The 19,735-nt window shown below is 45.3% G+C and overlaps 1 protein-coding gene across 1 annotated transcript; it reads right to left on the reverse strand.

Annotated features, from left to right (window-relative positions):
- Positions 1-261: 261 nt before the first annotated feature.
- LOC148841482 (keratin, type I cytoskeletal 18-like) lies at positions 262-7,713 on the reverse strand. Its single transcript, XM_088915125.1, has 7 exons — positions 7,207-7,713; positions 3,537-3,619; positions 2,862-3,018; positions 2,500-2,664; positions 1,891-2,016; positions 1,416-1,636; positions 262-818 (listed from the first exon to the last, which is right to left on the reverse strand). Exons 1-7 carry the CDS (start codon positions 7,618-7,620, stop codon positions 704-706), a joined length of 1,281 nt encoding a protein of 426 aa, XP_088771251.1. The 5' UTR covers positions 7,621-7,713; the 3' UTR covers positions 262-703.
- Positions 7,714-19,735: the final 12,022 nt, after the last annotated feature.

The following is a 19,735-nucleotide window of genomic DNA, read 5'->3' on the forward strand; positions in this document are numbered from 1 at the left end:
CTACATTCTCACCGTATTGCAGCACAACAGAGCAGCAGAAAAACAACAACATGGGCCCCAAAGTGGGGTGTGGGGTCCCCCCATACAGCTGTATCGCTCCACAGCCTCGCTAGCAGGGGGGAGGAGATCGGAAACATTCATGGGCACAGATTTCCGGTGCTCCCCCCAGCTCCCCATGCTTCTGCACTAGCTGTGCAGGAGAACCACAGTACAAACTACACATCATAAGGATCAGGGCAGCAGAAAACACAGGAGCCAGACTTTATAGAGAAAAGAGGTTTATTGGGAATCCATACAGCAAGTGAACAGCACCTTCTTCCTCTCCTGAGGATTAATGGGACAGAGGGGAGGGGGATAGAGGGTGTGGGGTGGGGAAAGGAGGGTTCCCAGTGGGGCGCAAGAGAGAGGGTTCTGGGTTCAGGAGATGAGGGTACGACACGGGCTAGTGGAAAGACATTAATTAACCCTGGTCCAAGAGAACCACATTGTCTTCTGTGTTTTTACTGCGGAGCTCAAAATGGCTTCACTGAGACATTATCTAGACTTGTATACTAAGAGCTAGTATTCTCTAGTAAATCTCTGCTTACTGATCACTTGATCAGCACAATCAATTCTGCAGAAGTGCGGCTCTCTGGGATCTGGGATGCTGACCACTGTGCTACAGGGATGGGGGGGGGGGGAGGGGGACACGTGATCTGGGGGCTCATGACTTGATCTCCTTGGTGTCGGAGCTCTGCGACACCACCTTCCCATCCACCATCTGCGTCACGGTCACTTTGGTTTTGATGGTCTTTTGGTCTTCGAGTGCGTCCTGGAGCCTGCACAGAGGAAGACGAGCATGGGACAGTTATTACTGGATGGGCAACATCCAAAGATCATGGATCCGAGCTACGCAGGGCCTGAGCACTTGGCTGCTGTCCCACTCAACCAGGTGTTATGAATCTGGTCAGTCTTTTGCCCGATTCACTTTCTGACCTGTGCTGTTTTAAAAACCCAAAATTTGCTTTTCACGGGTGGCGGTGGTGCTGGTTATTTTACTTGTACAAATGTGATTGGTTCCACACCTTTACCATCGTTTTCCTTTTCCTTCTCTACAAGTCTATCTTGGGTTTCACCACGATTTCACTCTGCCGTACAGCACTAGGCCACGATCACACCATCCTCTGCACCAGTTTTACAGAAGCGCTGTGTGGTACAACCACACCGCGTCAGGATTCTTGTTTTCTGCTAATAATGGCATCCCCATTGCTCAGAGCAGAAGTGCCTCAGAGAAATCATGATTAAACAATGTGAAAGCAAAAGTGTAAAGCGCTCAAAATAACCAGGCGAAACGCCCCTTGTTGGATCGCTCCTACTGACCAACGAGAGACGAGTTCCAGACCTCTGATCCGGAGAGGCGAGCGCGGCTCCCTTACCTGAAGTCTCCGCCGTCCAGCAGGCGCCTGTAGGTGGCGATCTCGGCCTCCAGCTTCATCTTGATGTTGAGCAGGGCCTCGTACTCCTGTGCCTGCTGCTGAATGTTATTGCGCAGCTGGCCCAGCTCTGCCTCCAGCTGCATGATGATGGCGTTGTACTTCTCCATCTCCATGTTGTAGCGCAGCTCGGTGTCGCGGAGTGTCCCCTCCAGGGAAGCCTTCTGCAGAGACCGGTGGCAACAGAGCACATGAGCACGTCGTGTCAAGTTTTAACTGCTATTCAAACCTGCAGGAAAGCAAGCTCTGGCTAAACTTGTCAAGATGAACTTGTCCTCGTCAGATCAGCCTGAAGAGCTGATGAAGACCATGACCCCTGGAGACGTGAGCCCTCTGCAGGTTGGCGAACATGGAGGCTTCACGTTGCACATGTGATTACTGATGCCTCCATCAAGGGTGGCAGGAGGGAAGTCCTTACCAGGCTTCTCTGAGACTCCAGCTCGATCTCCAGGGCCTGGTACTGTCTGCGCAGCTCGGTGACCTCTGTGCGGGCGCCCTGCAGGGCCTCTGTGTTCTGGCTCATCTGCACCTGCACTTCTGTGATCTGGGAGCGGGAGGGAAAGAGACACACCCCTAGGGCATCAGACGCAAGGACAGTGGCTGGTTTGAATTTTGTGATGGAATCAAAGATTCGGGCTTGTCTATGCAGGACAGAAGACAGTTTGCATGTTTGTGTAGAGTGTCTGTTAATGCTGAGGTCCACCTCAAAGCTCTGTAAGTGAAGTTACAAATGGGACTTTAATCAGTACAAAACTAAAACAAGAATTCAAATGAACTGGATGAGAATAACTAGAAGCAGTTCTCCTCAGGAATTGCCTGATGAGGACCTCGAGTCTATAAGCTTCAGACAGACATGACAGGCCTACAGCCATTATCCCAGGCTCCAAATAAAAGGACAATTATACTATACGAATGTCTTATAATTGGACTGAAGGGAAAGAGGATGGAGGTGTGTGAGCCAGGTACTCTTGCCTCCGCCCAGGTATGAGAAATTACAAAGTGATCTGAGAAAAGAGACCGTTGGTACCTGAGTTTCGTGCCACGCCTTGAGCTCCTCCTGGTTCTTCTGTGCCATCTTCTCGTACTTGGCTCTCATCTCAGCCATGATCTGCGCCAGGTCCTGCCCCTTGGGAGCGTCCACATCCACCTGCACCCCAGACTGGGCGACCTGGTTGCGCAACTCCAGCACATCCTGCAAAGGGAAGGCAAGGGTCAGAGGCAGACCACAGTCATGCAGGCAGAAATCTTTCCCTAGAAATAGATCTATGAACAGTCTGGGCATCCATAATAACGAACAGCAGACTAGACTAGACTAGAAGCAGCTATTGCTAACACTCTACGCTGCTGATCATGTAACTATATGGTCCCTCTCAGCTGGTGCCGCCTTACGTTGTCATGGTTCTTCTTGAGGTGGACAAGCTCCTCCTTCAGGGCCTCGATCTCACTCTCCAGGTTCATGCGGCCGATGTTGGTGTCATCGATGACCTTCCTCAGTCCGGCGATGTCGGCTTCTACTGACTGACGGATGGCCAGCTCCGATTCGAACCTGCAGGTGCACACACACACACACATGCACAGCCAGGTCAGTAACATACAGGGGGCACAAACTGAATCTCCTAAACCAGAGTGCCTTGACTTGAGTCCTCAGGACATCTCCTGCTAATCCCACTGAACTCCTTACATCTAAAAAGTAAATAAAAACCAACGTCTTTTTGGACAGAATGAATTATTTGCTTTTTTATTCTGCCTTTCATTTCAAAGGATGCTAGGGCCACTTTAAACTACCAAGCACTAAAATATAAAAGTGACTCAATCAGGCCCTATGTGATGTACAAGACCAAGTGTCCAGCTGTAGTTGTGTTGTTTACATCTGTTCATGGTGTGGTGTTGGAGAGAGAAGACTAAACAAAGCAGTTTTTTGTTTTTGCATGCCCTGAATAGTGTAGTAATATTTTATGCATGTTGGTTTTATGCCACATTTCGCATGATCCTGAACATTCCCTTTCTCTTAGTTACCCTCCCTCCTCTTTGCTAGGCATCAGAAAAGGGGACAGAGGAACGTACTTGACTCTGAAGTCGTCAGCAGCCAGCCGGGCATTGTCAATCTGGAGCACGAGACGGGCATTGTCCACAGTCATGTCAAACACCTGACGGGAAAGAGGAAGAGGAAGGTTACTTTGAGATATTTATACCTAATCTCAGAGTACACGTGGAAGTGCAATTAAAACCAAGAACAGGAAGTATGACTTTACCCAAAGGGTGGTAGGAGTGTGGAACAAGCTACCCGGCTATATTATTGAAGCCACACTATGGTTTCTTTCAAAAACAGCTGAATGAGATGCTTGGATCAATTAACTGGTATCTGAACCTCCTCTCGTTTGCCAGCTGTTCTTGTGTTTGCAAGTGGAAAAGCTGAGAGAAAATGGCAGATAAGGCCTTTTATTTTTTAATTTATGTTTCTTTGTAAGAAAACCTCTCTTAGTTCTGAGCAGGCAAGGCAATCAGGAGCCGAAATAAATGCCTATGTAGTCAAAGCATGTGAAAAGTTAATTCATGCAGAACAAAAGCAAAACTTCAGATAAGAGATAAGGAAAGAAATGTCCCGCACAATGAAACGAAATTCCATAAGCAATAGGTCACAATACACCTGACATTGTAGAGATTGGATTAAAGTATTGGCACACTTGAGGAATTTTCTTAGTCACATCAAATTTTCTTTTGAAAAGTGATCTCATCTCCACCTCCAGAGTAAGTAAATTGACTCATACTATAGTGAACATCCACGATCTCGGGCTACAGCATTAAAACCCAGAAAAAAATATTCCAGCTCTGTGTGGTCCTGTGTGCAACTGTATGCTATTTTACACAATTGTATATATGCTTATATGGCTACAGTGCAGCAGCTCTCAACACGGCTTGGTGTGACTGATGATACCAAACTGCACACCCGCTCATTTGAATCCTGCAGAGATTCACAGAGACATCTGTTTTGCATTTGGGGTGTGATAAGGGGAACAGTGCCCTGGCCAAAATACTGCGTTTTCAAAGCATTCTTTCGAGTTACTTGACTGAACGCTCCCCAGCAACAGCAGAATTCACAACTACCAAGTTTAGTCAAAAAAAAAATCTAAAGCATTCCTCTGAGATACTGCTGGCATTTTTCCCCCTCAGTGGACGTCAGTCCCTGGCGCTTGCTCAAAGACTCAATATACAGTAGCTGAGAAGGTTTGAACGCTTGTCTTCTTCGGCATCACTGCACATATAACATGGCCCTGCAGTGAAGTCATGCAGTGTGATGGAATATTCTGGGTTGTAAACAGCTGAACTGAAAAGTTTGCTTAGTCTTAGGATTTTTAAAAATGAAACCCCTTTTAGTGAATGCAAATCCCCATTGACATTCCAGGACTCCGTGCTCCCGGACTTCAGTAAATCTTATATGAATCACTGAATGCTAGAGCAGAAGAGTGACACTATGTTACTTCATGGGCGAAGCCAACAAGATCTGAGCAGTAGTAGGTTACGTGTTGGCGATATGTGTGTTAACTTGTGCTGTCAGTACATTTGTGTGATAGTTTGTATGTAACAGAGACAGATCTGAGACAAAAGGAGTGAGTCTCAGTGAGCCAAGTCATCCTCCATTTAAGATTTTAACAGGGCTCCCAGTCCTGGAGAAGGACTGTTTGTTTGGATTGTGGTTCACAGGTCACTGATATTGGTCTAAGGTGTGCCTAGATTGCAGTGAGCCAGGTCTTTTTTAGTCACTGAGCTTCCTGGTCCCAGCTCATGGAATGCATTGCTCAAATTACATGAGGGATTCTGTGCCTGTGTATTGTTTTTATGAAATCCAGGCTTCCCAGTTATTGTCGGAGCTGCGATGGACACTACGGCAAGGCTAGGCTAGACACTACTGTACGTCTACAGGAGAGAGAGGCCACAGGTGTGAGGTACAGAGTCGGGTGGAAGATGTGTCACACTTTAACATGTACCCGGCAGGGCCAGATTCAAGCCAGTCAGATGAGACCAATACTACAGCTTGAGCTCCCAGAGGCTCCCTGTGGGCTGCAGGCAGGTAAAGGGAGCTCCATTCTGCTGACCGCCGGCCCCTTCTTTCACAGTTGGCCTCTGATGGCAAAACCGCCAAGTTAAACATTAATGAGCTTTCTTCACAGCCCAGCCAGAGGGCCAGTGTTATACTGTACGGTCTCTACATAAACCAACTGCAAAGGTAAAAAAAGACAAGAGTGAATATGCAAAGAGAGAGAGAGCAAAATGCCAGCCCCTACATTTTCTTTTACATATCCTTAGGTCTTATTTTTAACTAGCTATATTTCAGATGGTATCATACACAGTGCCTTACTAAGGCTAACACCAAAAGGGAATCTTAAGTGGTGCACAAGCCTGCTCCAGTTAGTTATTAACCCACCAGAATGCTGTAAAAAAAGATATTGGAAGCCAAGTTCACTTTTCCCAGTCCTACAGACTTGCACCTGAACTGAAAGTGTGAGCTCAAGTCTGGCGGGATTACGCAAGCTTTAATAATAAAGACATTTAATATCTTGAAAGGCCGTGAATAAAAATCTCCATAAATGTCATTCAAAATGACTGTTAAGTATGTGGACGTGCCATTATCACATACTTTATCTTGTGATCTGTCTGTTGTTGGGAGACTGTACATTTGCAAGTGAACCACCCAACTGTGGAGCCCCAATTGCAAAGTAAACCCCTGAACCTTCCTTAGGAAAAGTAATTGTGAGTATAAATTCAAATGATTGATGACGTTTTGTCATTGAAAATATATTGCGGTGCGTAGCTGATTTACAATACACTGTCATAATACACTGTAATATGAGTTTCACCCTCCTACAGCACCGGACCCACCCAAGTGTGAAAACACAATGATTTGTGGGGAGGGGGGTATTGACTGTTAATCATCACCTCTACTTAAAACCATTGTTTACTTTCAAACACCGCAGACCTGCACTTCCTGCACTTTGAAACTTTATCCGCTTATAAAGGCTTTATTGTTCTCTCACTGTATCCAGATTCACCAGAGTTTACAGCAGAGATAAAACTGTGCAAAAACACTCTTTTTTGTTCCAATGAATTCACCACCAACTAGGCTCTGTCTACCTCATGACTGTCTCTCAGGATAACAGTTCTTTTTTAAAATTGACAAAGTTGAACAATCTGCAGAGTCCAGACATGCTGCAGCTCAAGGATCTATAACGCACATGAAGACAAAAGCAGAAACGTTTGTGGCCTGACTCTTTTCGTTTCAAGTTTTGCAGGAAAAAACCGAGGACAGAGGGGACACTGGCCCTGAAATAATGAGACAGTGAATCTTTCAAATTTGGACCTTCTCTGTAGATTCAAGACTTTCTATTCTTCAGGGAGGCTGAAGACTTACCGGTTCTCTTCCTGTCCAGATTTTATATGTAGCTAAACCTTGGTCATGTGATTTTCTGCTTTGATTTTCTTGGGATACACTGCACTAATACACTTGATACATTCTCTTTTATTTTCAGGTGCAAAAGCACAACAGGGTAGATGTCAAGATAAATGATCAGGTGGTGGTTGGTTAGATTGCAACCCCTGGATCAGTGTGGAGTGGAGGAGTCAGAGCAGGTTAAGGGAGAGCTGACCTTGCTTGTGTGAACCCTGAGAGCCCACCTCCGTTCTAACCCCGCACAGCATCCCCACCCCACTTCCCCCCTGCCCCGCGGCGCTCACCCACCTTCTTGCGCAGGTCATCCAGGATGCTGTCGTAGTGGCTGTAGTCGCGGGCGGCAGGCCCCCTCTTCTCCAGGGCCTCCCGGATCTGCAGCTCCAGCTTGCTGTTGGCCTGCTCCAGGTTCCTGACCGTCTCCAGGTAGGAGGCCAGGCGGTCGTTCAGATGCTGCATGGTCTCCTTCTCGTTGGTGATCACCCCGGAGCCGCTCATCGACACCGAGGAGGAGAAGGAGCCCCCGCTCTGGAGCCCTCCGCCGAATCCCGAGGAGCCCCCCAGGGAGATGCGGGACCCCCGGCCGCCGGCTCCCCCGTAGACGCTGACGGAGCTGCTGAGGGGCACCGAGCGCTTGACCATCATCTGCGTGGTGCGGATGGAGCCGGCCGGCCGCATGGAGTAGGAGCTGGAGCTGAAACTCATGGCGAGAGCGAGGGGGAGTCTTGGCTGGCAGAGAGACAGAAACACGGGAGAGTGACCTGGAGTAGCTGAGGTACAGGGACACAGAGCAGGGGCTGTCTAAGCTGCCTGCCTTATACTCAGCACTCAAATCTCCACCTCCAAGGCAAGCTTAGCACCACCCCTTCCCTCCCTCCTGCTCTCCTATCCAGCCCTGAAGGGAGAAGGGAGATTGTGAAATTAACCACACAAAAAAGTGGCCAGTAAGTAAGGGAGTAAGAGAGGGAGTGAAGGAGAGCCAGGACCAGAAACAAGAGCCTCTCCACCCTGCTGGACAAAAGAGCCTCCAAATCCGCTTAGTGTCCTGTTACGCGAAGGCCGTGCCGAGAAAAAGCCCAGTTTCAGACTCCCACTCTTGAGCACTGTGTCTCTTTCATGTCCCATTCTCAACCTTTCCCATTCTCAAAGAAATGTGCTCTTTCGGCTGTGAGTTGCCGCAAGACTGCAGATCTCCCTTTGTGATTACCGCCCTGATTACAGCCTGTTCTGAAGAACAGTTATATATTAGTTTCCTAATAAACAATGATAGCGCTGCTTTGTTAATCAGTGCTTATTGAACACTCAGTTAACCACACTAGTGCTTGGTTAAATAGATACTTTAAATCACCTATCTTGGGGCAGAGTGGTGGCTAAGGCTCTGCACCTGTGGCTGGAAGGTTGCCGGTTCGTATCCCGCGGTCGGCAGAGGAATCCTACTTTGTTGGGCTCCTGAGCAAGGTCCTTAACCCCAACTGCTACAGGGGGTACCATACAACGGCAGACCCTGCGCTCTGACCCCAGGCTCTCTCCCTGTCTGTGTGTCTCATGGAGAGCAAGCTGGGGTATGTGAAAAGATAATTCCTAATGCAAGAAATTGTAAAGGGTTAATAAAGTGATGGGAAAAAAAACACATTCCACACTGCATTTCATGTTTATTTTCTAGAAAATGATACATTAAATGATTTTTTTTTCTGTTTTTTGGTTGTGAAGCGGTGAGGCCATCGGCAAGTAAATGGTGCAAACCTGCAGTTATCAAAACCATCACCGAAACCTTCCTATTCTGAAAATGGGGCTACGCACTTTTCCACAGTTTCTTTCAGGAGCGCAGACATGCGCGGGCCTGTGCCCCTGCTTGAAACAACAAATCCAGAGGGAAGGTAAACACAAGGACCAACGCCGGAGGCCAAAGTATAAGCCCAATCTCATTTTTCAACACGCAAGAGCATCTTGAAAGATTTGATCAGGCACAGGAGTGCCCAACAATAATGCAGTACATCATGAAAGGAAAGCGAAAGTTTGGACAAAAGCCTCCGCATGTTTTTCCACGGAATTGGTTTGAGCAGGGAGCTGACGTGCTCCCAGGCAGTAGTGCACTGTTCCGAAGGGATGGGGTGGGAGTTTTGGGCAGGGATGCATCCGTACAAAGCGACACAGCCAGATGTTGCAACATGGCTGAACACCTGCTTTCAAACTTCAAACTCTCAGAGTCAGGGGCACTCTTTTTATCTACCCCTGCCTGTCCCCACCCCCCCCTCCGATCGTCTCTGCGACTCAACCCTGCGCCTCATGATCGAGGCAGAGGTGGACGAAGCCCACGGAGTGTGCAAAGGAATTGCGATTGGGCTGGCATGGAGATCAGAGGGATGGGCTGGAAGAAAACAGGAGCAGAACTCCCCCCTTGCTAAACTGGAATTACCCAGACAGCCAGTTTGAGGAGGGGGAGGGAGGACAGGGTCTCGGCTTGGAGTGCATTCCTGTTTCAAGACAGCCCTCCATTACACCACAATAAAACACAGGCTTGTCTAAAGGCTTAGTCTTAGGTTACTGAATAAGTAAAGAATAATTTGTCTTAGTTTACTTTGTCTTAGTTGACTATCCAGTGCTTCTTGACACATGAAGAAGGCTCCACGGCCGAAACGTTGTGTTCTCTTTCTTCTTTTTTTCAGCATGGAATAAACCTATTACTTGTTCCTTTGTATCCAGTGCTTCTGAGATCTAAGCAATTTACAATTTCATCTCCACCTGTTACTATTCTGTAAATACTAACAAACTACTAACAGCCACGATCCATTAAAGTGAACAAATTAAAGATGTCCAAAAAAGTGTTGCTGTTCATTTTTGACGCTTTTGTATCAGAAGGATGGTGGTGGTGTTTAAGACATTGCAGGATTTGACTAAAAATGTTAAGCAAATTATTTCACTGAAAAATTAGCAGAATTACTTGACTAAAATCATTTAAGGTGCAACCTGCTTTGTTTATCCTGGTCAATACGCATGGTTTCCAAAAGATTTTTATTTTCACTTATTTCAGATCACTATGAATTCTTTTGCTTTATCACACACATTGTAAGGTCCTGGCACCCACCCTTGAAGTGCACCCTGAAACACCCATCTAGAGGGAATCGCTGTAAAATAACAGCTGGACACCCCTCCCAAGATCATGGGGTGTGTTTTTAGGAATGGCATGTCAGTTAATTTGTTCATTTAACAGTGCTCTCGAGTTGCTACTATCTTCTAAGGTTATTGAATAGAAAGGGACATTTCAAGCATGGTTGAAAAACCTTTCATCACAGAATCATCTGTGGTATTCCTACAGCAAGGTAGTGAAGCTGGTAACTCTGGAAGCCTGAAAACCTCAATCCAACAGATAAAAATAGCTCCAAAAAAGAACTGGGGTACCTTGTCCAGCAAGTCACACAGAGCTCTCATTCACAGCTGCAGGCTGAAACAATTCATTCTGCACATTGCAAGACCTCAGACCTCGAGGAATGTTATTGTTACCTGTGTACATGTGCACATAGGGTCAACAGATAATCACTGTTTACAGAAGCCGCCCTCCTACTCCTCTGGCTTGAACAACGCCTGCTATCTGACTTCTACAGTTTCAGGTCTGTCCCTTTCAGTGTTACGATGGTAAATGCAGGGATTAATGAACTGCACAACAGCGTCAGCAATTTTAATTATTTTTAATTATACCACCAAACAAAAATTTGTTTTTGGAGGGGGAGACATTTTAAAAGATTACCCTGGTGTTATTTCAACTTGGGTAAAATCATGTTACAGTTTTTATTGTAGCAATTCGGCAATTATTATTACACTGTGATACCATGAACTCAAAGGCGGAGCTTTAAGAGTTTTTCCCACGATTAAACCCTTTCAGGACAGTACTGTGTTTTTGTAAAAGGAAACAGGCTAATTCGCTTTGAGAGACAAGGAAAAAAAAGATAAAAGAAAGAGAAGCCCAATTAACCCACTGAGACACTAACAAGCAAATCGAACTGCCGTGGAAAGGTTTCAGACACAATCCAGCAGTTATGTTTATGGCAGCACCAGTCTCCTTTGATTCCTTCCTGTCCAGACCACTGGAAAGCCAGCAACCACTGCATGCACCACTCCACTGAATGGCATTTCAAACTGGGAAAACGCAATTCCTTTCAGACCCAGTTGGAAAAAAAAATCCCAGACTCATCTTGTGGTTGGAGTCATAATTCTCGTTACGAGCATGTCTGCACTAGGGCTGGGATCCTCAGTGAGCAGAACAAATGAAAACAGCTCATGCATCCCGGCACGCTAGCCTGCACAGCTCTGATTACACAACTCTGTAGGCTGCTAGCCCTCCTGATAACATTGCAATCATACTTCCCAGGTGTTCAGTAGAAACAGACTGAAGATGAGCCGTGCCAGGGTGGGTGGGGGAGGTTGACAAAGACAACAAGGCTGATATGTCAGTGGTAAATGAAAAAGGAGAAACCGAGCTGGAACTCACGTTGAAAACACCTGCAGGCGGCAGACAAATGTCCCCTCCAGAAATGTCATCTTTTATTGCTCATTTTTCACATGAATGTATGACTTTATCTTCGACACTCAGCTCTTTTGACTCTGTGCCAGCTTTCGACTTTCATTTTTGTACTTTCTTTCCTCCCATTAAAACCGCAGTTCACACGGTGAAACCCACATCCATCTGGTAAATACTGGGTATGTGATGATGAAGAGATGAGATCAGCATGAGGAGTGTATGGACTCACTGCACTGCATGCACCATTAAATGAACACACCTCATTGTTCAACTGTACAGACGGTTAGGGGGATTAATGACCTGTTTTCATTTAACAGGGGCTATCAAGTGAACAAGAGCAACAGACCACCTGTGAAACAGCTGGTGGGACACAATAAATATCAGGTTTGCAAGCATCAGTGAAGTTTCCAATTGATCGTTTATCAGCTCAGTTTGCTGCCACCCCTGTATCCCACAGGGTGAATGAGGATCAGAGGTCATGCTCCTCTGTCATACTCTGCCGACAGGTTCATCTGTGGGTTATGAGGTTCCCTATAGCAGAGTACAGTATACTCTTTAGTATATTATATTAACTGTAGAATGTAAGAGTAGTGTCTCACTGATGTCGTCCAAAACTGACAGGAGCCTGGCAGGTGTTAGGAGGTGCCATTGCCCAAAAATCAGGATATCCTGGGCAGCTCGAACCCCACTGGACAACTTGCACAATGCCTCTTGGGTAATGTGAATTGCATTCTGCTAACAACAAGACCCATACTCAAATTGGTGACATCTTGACAGTAGGACACAACCTGTTCTTCAAGCAATCACCTATGCTGGCTAAGCTGGTAGGGCAGGGTTTTTCCAAGTCCAGGTCCTGCTGGATTGGTGTTTCTGCAAGATTCATAGGTGGGGGATGTCTGAAGAGGTGGGGGACATTGTTAGCTTGGTCTCATTTAACCAATAACAAGATTGGTTTAGGTTACGAAGAGCTGAGTTAGATTGAAAACCTGCAGATACACTGGCCCTCCAGGATCATGACTGGACAACCCTGGTCCACACCAAATACGTTTAACATTGATTGGGCTGTCAGGAGCTGGCTGTAGAATATGCTGACAACTGCTTTATAGGAGAAATAAACCAGTCAATCAGTGTGCAGGTTGCAAATGTTCAGTAAAGTAAATCTCAGGTTGCTTTGTGAGCAAGAAAGACTTTAAAGTGGATGTATCCTTAGTAGAAATTAATGTCTAATAGATGGAATCCTTCCTAATTTGCCAATTAAGAACTTCAAAGCATGAGTTCTGTGATAACTGGAAATCTGACAAGGGGGGCATATCCATGTGACTTGCTGTGGAATCGAGGCTGCACTCGTGCACTCTTCATGCACCTCATGCACTCTTTTGTCTCAGCATAGTAGTGAATGCTCTCCATGGAAGAATTAGTTGAGAAGTTGCAAAACAAGCCTGCTTCTTCCTTCTTACTATGTCATCTCATCCGCTCTGTTTTTAAGTGGATGGCCAGTGTACAGATGCTTCCCATAGACCCTGCTTCCCCTGTGTCTCCCCAGGCAGAGTTGATGAAGGCTTCAGTGAAGTTTGCATTAGGGAAATGTTTTCTTTTACAAGCCCCGAGCATTCAAATTTCAGCAGGAACCAACAGGGGTGTTTTTTCCTGGTCACACATGCTAATGATAACCGGCCTTCAGTGCATGCTCAGCCAACTAAAGGAGTAGCTGAAACTACCATTAATTTCCTCCCATGCATTTTTTAATTCAGTGGAAATCCTCTTCCTGTCCGTACAATGTGGATCTTGGCTGTGATTCCTCCACCAAAGAAAGTCAGATTCCTCTGTGTTTGGGCAAGATAAGAAGCCACAGACTTGCTTCAACTAGTAAGCCCCATCTCACTGTGGCACCCACCTCCCCTAATTGATAAGGCAGAGAGAGGTGCAGGCTGTGCAAGGCTCTTGATGACTGGAATGATGATACAGTTATTCAAACCTGGCTCGAGGCTGGAAGTCCAGATATCAGTGCTGGTGGGTTGAGGGCTGGCAGAGAGTACTTGCCAGAACTAAGAGACCCAACTCAGCAACTCAACTCAGTCAGATATGCAAGGGAGACGGTTTCTTCCGGTTTCTTCCAAGAAAAACATCATGACAGTTTATTCCAAGAGGCAAAGGGAATGACTTTCACTGATTTCAGAGAATTTATTTTCATGGAGTGGATTTAGCATGTTGTGACGCACTACTTAGTGAAATGTTTATGTGATAAAAAGAGAATCCAGGTCACCAGCTCTGGGGGGGACAGGTCAGACCCTGGAAGTTGGAGAGCTGCCATATTGGTCCAGGATCATATCTGTCTGACCTATCTGCATAATAGCTTTTTTTAGCATGAGAAAGTTTAAGAATAACCTTCTGCATCAGCAAAAATATTGACATTCGCTGTCAGAAAATCGGTGAGCTTGGAGTCCATTCAGGAGTAAGCTGAAGGCAAGTCTTCCCTTCTTTGAGTGTGAAAACACCCATTAAAAGATGCTTTTGTCTCATTGTCTAGAGATGATGAGGCACCCTTGTAACAGGCGGGTCAATACATGCCAGTGATGCAAGATAGAGCACAGGAAGTGAGCCAAGAGCAAATTCATGTTGAATTACAGTTTACATTTCCTTTTTCAAGTAAACCAACGATGGTCAAATTGTACTAATGCACCAAAACAAAATAGCAGTTTAGCTGTGTATCTGTCTCATATTTCACAATCCAAAACACTGAGCCCATTTGGTTCGCTGTTTAATTCCCAAGATTTTCCTTGCCAGAACAGCAAATGAAACATGCTGATCTTATCAGAAGGTCCCTTTTCAGGGGCATAAAGGTTGTGGTCAGCATCACACTCTATTACTCTGACCTATTACTCCCAGACGGATTAACCCCTGGTACTCACTTAGAAAGCAGATCAAGTGGACCTGGGAGCTGTCTGGAAGGAATTAGAGCAAGCCACATGATTTGTCTCTACCTGGGATTGAAGCTGAGACCTTCTGGTCAGGAGATAGACACCCTTGCCATCTGAGCTACCGTGACTCCTCTTATCAGAAGAGGAAAGTAAAACCTAAGACCTAAAATGAAGGTATGTTGTGCACTGTTGAAACTTGTGTCGTACATTTATATGCATGGGCTGCAAGCTATTAGGTCAAATTTTGTAATAAGTTTCGAAATGAAAAAGAATAAGAGAGAACTTGGCAGCAGTTGGAATTCTTACTAAATCTCTGCAATATCTGACAAGCTGTGTGGGAAAGAAGAGAGCTTTACATCTGGAAAGGCAGGAAGTCATACTGAAGATCCACTACAAATCTTTGCACAGTACAAGGCACGCAAACTTCATTAAACCTGTCACAGAACTCAAGGCATGGAATTGAATTTTGAATCCATCATAAAAGTTAGATTTATTCCTTATATTCAGGATAAAGCAGTCATTTGTCCCACGATCCATCATCCAGTAGTTTTCCATCATTTTGTTTCTTACTCAACAACAAGCCCCATGCCTAGAACACCAGGAACCAGGTGAACTATTACAGTAAAAATTGCTCCTCACCAGACTTGTCAACACCAGCCACCAGGGAAGAATGCAGGGGGAGCTATTAACTGCGACACAAATCCCCACTTCCCCTGTTCTGAATTTGAAAATATTTTTATTAATTGGGGGTAGGATGGGGTTATTTTCCAATTACCAATACTACCAATTTTCCTCATTTTCTTCTCTTCTATACACGTTGTGAACTTAAGGCAAAGTGACTTCTGGAAGTTCCCCTGATCACACCACACATGGAAGCTGTGAAACCAGAGGTTTTGACTGCATGCTTTTCTGCAGGCAGCAGGGACAAAAATCTAAGTGGAATGGAAATGCAAGTCTGTCCTGACACCATAACAGGACTGTGCTGCTATGAAGTACAATCACTATTCCCAGATTTAAACATAGTATACGCATCGCGAATACTGCACAGCAGGCCGTAGAAGGCCAAAAACACTTTTTTCTTCAGCCTTCCACCTAATATTCTCAAAAGTCAAGCTGACATGCAATTGCATCCTGTGCTTCAGATGTTCTGGAGAAATCTCCTGCAGCTTTTGTGCCTGCTGTGGGGCTTGGAGCAGGGAGAGGTTTGGGAAGAGCTTTGCGGAGGTTGCAAAAGAAGGCTGTTTGTGTTTCAAACCCCGGATGGACGGCGCTGGACTGACCCCGCACGATGCAGCGATTGAACTCTGGCTTAGTCAGCAGGGTCCCACTACATATTTTTCACCACACCCATCGCCGTTTCCACAAGCACTCCTCGGGAAAGAGCTGGGCGCCCACCCATTCAGCCACAGGTGACTATCCAGGCTGTGGCTTCTCTGATCTTCCCCCTGCAGCCTTGAGCTGGGAGCCCTAGAAACATTTACCATAGAAAACCAGTAAAAACGCAAGTACAGTACTGTAGTGAGGTAAGTGAAACCACAGTAAGTGTAGCATAGATTGTTATGAGACCAAGCTTGGTAAAAGCTTAGAAGAGTTCCATATTTCCTGGAATATTGGTATTTTATCAGGACATCTACCATGTAACTATCCAGCTATTTTAATTATATTAATTAATGCAGCTGTAATGGCAACAAAACATCACAGAACATACCTAATGTTTCAATAATATTGTAGTTTGCACTCATTCCTGCGCTCTGTGCCCCTGCACCAGAACTGTATGCCACCATGCAGGAAGTCTGTGGAATGCTGTTCCCTATGAAATCAGGGATTTTGAGTGTTTTTGTAGGAATTCGAAGTTTTCAAACCTCCCCTTTAAAAGCCCATTTGCACGAACTTACATTCCAAAAGCTCTTCCAATGCAAACTATGCAGTGTTATGCGATATATTTTATGAAAAATGCCACATTAAAAAAAAGTTTAGCATTTATCAAGTGAGAGTTGTTTATTTTCTTTGGTCAGAACAGTGCAACAGGCCTGGGAGAGTTTGTGTTGCCTCTGTATATAAACTCAGAAATTAAAATGATACTAAGACACCAATTATACGTTACTAAAATAAAGAGCAATGAATTATGACTGTACCATATATACAATTTGATTTCTGATGTGTTCATTATTTAAGTTTGCTGCTTGTACGTGAAGGCAATGTAATTTGTATGCTCATACAGCATGTTGGTCTATTCTTACAGGTAACATGAAATATCAGCTACAGGTCACATTGTAAGTTTCTGTAGGTTTTTATGCTACATGAGCTACAATGTATTGTAGAAAAAAACACCAAAGGAAGTGCATTTACTTTTGTATGGGCTATGCATACTATATTAATTTTCCTGTAATTCAATCAAGAGATGACTCAGTGACCCTTGTGGAAAACAGCCTGTCACCCTTGACCTAAACACTCTCCTCGGGCTTCTGAAATCAGTGAATTCCAGCGCTCTGTCCCACCCAACACATTTCCAGCAGAAAGGGAAACTCTTATGAAACTCTCATTGTGCCTCTGCTCTGTCGGACTTCAAACAAAACAGCTTAGTTGTTTATAGTTCCTGTTGCTGTAATGGCAATTTTGTCCTTGTGCTTTGGTAAAATAAACTTGCTCAATCTGGAGTTCCACTTGTGTTGAGCTGGTTTTAGCAACCATAAGGCTTTGTAGGGAACACAATGAGCTGGACAGAGGCTTGAGTTGGATTTTAGCCTGATTGTCAGATATACAGCCAACATGTAGCACCAGTGGGCACCCAGCTAGCCAGCTAATACCATGGAGACATAATTAACATGCCGCACCTCAGTACAGAGGCAATGCAATACAGAACGAAAATAGTCTTTACAACATAATCACAGCCAAAATATAACGTTGTGTGCTATTCTGTGGCAATATTTCCTTGTCAGCATGGGATTTTGTAAAGTTCTGACATCTTAATGATGTTTCCAAAACACCCTCATGATCATTGTCTAAAATCATAAGTGTGTCGCAAATGTCTTACGTTCCTGGAATGTGGCCACAATATCGTGTCTGAACAGACTGCACCCTTCCAGTAATGGTTTAAAAATTGGCTGACATGTTTTATCTAATGTAACCCAACCACAAACGTTCAGCAACATTTTTAAATTTTATTACAATGTCTTAAGCAGCTGCAAGGTTTTCAGTGAGATCATGCACGAAAGCAAAACTTCTTTATGGAATCAAAACCTCTAAACAGAAACACAATGGTATACAGTATCTTCTTCCTCCAAATGATGGATATTTCTCTCATACAGAAAATATTGTGTGACGTAAGCGGACTACAATGAGGAGGGTAATATGCTGGGGTCTTTTGAAATTTTCCTTGGCACTGTGATAGCATCAATGCTCTTTAAAGAGGTCATTCTCATCAACAAGTGTCGCAATGTTCTTAAGAAATAGCTCCAGCTGTTTTGACTAACAACATATGCACAAGCGATTTATATAATTACAAGGGGAGGGGAGGTGTGGTGCTGCAGTGGGTAACATTGCTGTCACCCAGCACTGGAGGCCTGGGTTCAATTCCTGGGGTGAATTCTGGACCTGGGGTGTTGTCTGTGTGACGTTTGTACTGTATGTTCTCCCCATGTGTGGGTTTTCTCTGGGTGCTCCAGTTTCCTCCCACAGTCCAAAGACATACATGTTTGTGTGTGCCCTGCAATGGACTAGTGTCCCATCCAAGGTGAATCCTACCTTGCACCCAATGCTTGCTGGGATAGGCTCCAATCCAATGTGGCCTTATACTGGATAATCGGTTATTGAAAGTGATGTGATGATGGCGTGACGTTTAAGGGTACTTTGCAGACTGCGCCAAAAGCAAACAGCTCATGCACAGATCTTTAACAGCAGTTAAGGAGCAATGCAGAGAAACTCCTAGTCAGAGAAGGATGCCCAGGTTCAGGTTTAACAAGGTGATGAAAAAGTCACTGGAGAAATCACACAGGACAGCAAGCAGGATAAATTAGCCCCCTTGTGAACCGAGCTGAGATCAGCATGGCAGTAGCAGAGAAAGAGCCAATCCAGTAAAAGAGTCTCGGGTGTATTGCACTGCTATAGCCCCTGTTACTCTTCCCATCACGAGCAGGTCAAAGGGCCCGGTGGAGTTTCCATTGCTGTGCTGAGTCACACTGTTCCCTTCCCAGGCAGCTGGAGATCTGGAATGCTGGTCAGTTGCTAGGATATGCAGGATATGTGGCATATTACCGCAAATGAAGAATTTAGGCCCAAGGTTTTGACTGTTTTTTTGGATAGGCACAGAAGCTACCTTCCAAAACCAATGCGGGGTGGTAGGAAGTACCTGGTCATGAAGGTTTTAATTGTTATTTCTGTAAGGGTCCATCTGTTGGTCTGTCCAACATACAGTGGTTCACCACCTGGCCTGCCTCTGGAGACTGGGGTGTAGGTAGCTGACTGTAATGTGTTCTGCACATCCTACACCTACGTTTCCCCATTCAGACAACTATTTGTAACCCTGGCACAAAAAAACTGTGTGACAGCACTGATTGAGACCAAAAATTGATTTAACCAGAGTGAAATGGATTTTCTTACAAGGGTTAACTGAGGTCGAAGAGGGACCATGCTCCAGTACGGTACCCTTAGTCATTCTTCCAATATTTGCAAGAAAACCACCAAAGTAAGATTCTAACTCTTCAAATAAGGATGAAGTTTTCAGCAATAAATATGAGGGATCCACCCTGAAATTTTATTCATGATATTAATGCAAGTAAACTTAAAGTGCCGTCATGATTTTAAAATATGCGCTCCTTCTGTACCGCAGGGCCACACTGCTACGCACGAAGCATGCTGGAACCAAGCACTCTGACGGCAGCAGAATGAGAACGATCTTTCACATCTTTCCCTGCGACTCAAAAGCCATTCTGTGACTGGGTTCAGAAATCTGACAGGAGGCTACGGTAACACACAAACTCCCAGCAAAAGGCAAGCAATGAGGCTTCCAGTTTAGGCTTGTTAAAGGTCCACTTTATTGCAGCCATCATTATACTGTATTAGTATTAACTCTACTTGTCTGAACGTGCCTGACTCTTCTCTGACTCAGTGCAGATTAGATAAGCAATCAGAACTCTCCCGGTTCTGGTTCTGTACAGATCCTGCAGGGGTCTGGAGAGAGTAAGCTCTTCCAGCTGCAGCACAGTTGCGTGTCTGTGGGGGAGGAGTGGGTGGGTGTGGATGTGGGGCAGCGTATTTGTCCAGCGGTGACCTCTGCCCTGTAAGAGACAGCTCTAGCCTGGGCTGTGGAGCTATTTGATGAGGTACACCTTAAAAAGAACATTACCCACCCCATTACTCATCCCCTGGGCCACTGCAGTAAAGAAAT

The sequence above is a fragment of the Atractosteus spatula genome, chromosome 1, assembly GCF_055471065.1.
Source record: "Atractosteus spatula isolate fAtrSpa1 chromosome 1, fAtrSpa1.hap1, whole genome shotgun sequence".
In the NCBI taxonomy this organism is placed as follows: Eukaryota; Metazoa; Chordata; class Actinopteri; order Semionotiformes; family Lepisosteidae; genus Atractosteus; species Atractosteus spatula.

Coding starts and splice junctions, on each gene's coding strand:
- LOC148841482 (XM_088915125.1), bottom strand. CDS start 7,620: ATGAGTTTCAGCTCCAGCTCCTACTCCATGCGGCCGGCCGGCTCCATC. Junction 3,620..7,206: donor TGGATGACCTGCGCAAGAAG/GTGGGTGAGCGC, acceptor CTTTCCCGTCAG/GTGTTTGACATGACTGTGGA. Junction 819..1,415: donor CTGGACGGCGGAGACTTCAG/GTAAGGGAGCCG, acceptor TCCTCTGTGCAG/GCTCCAGGACGCACTCGAAG.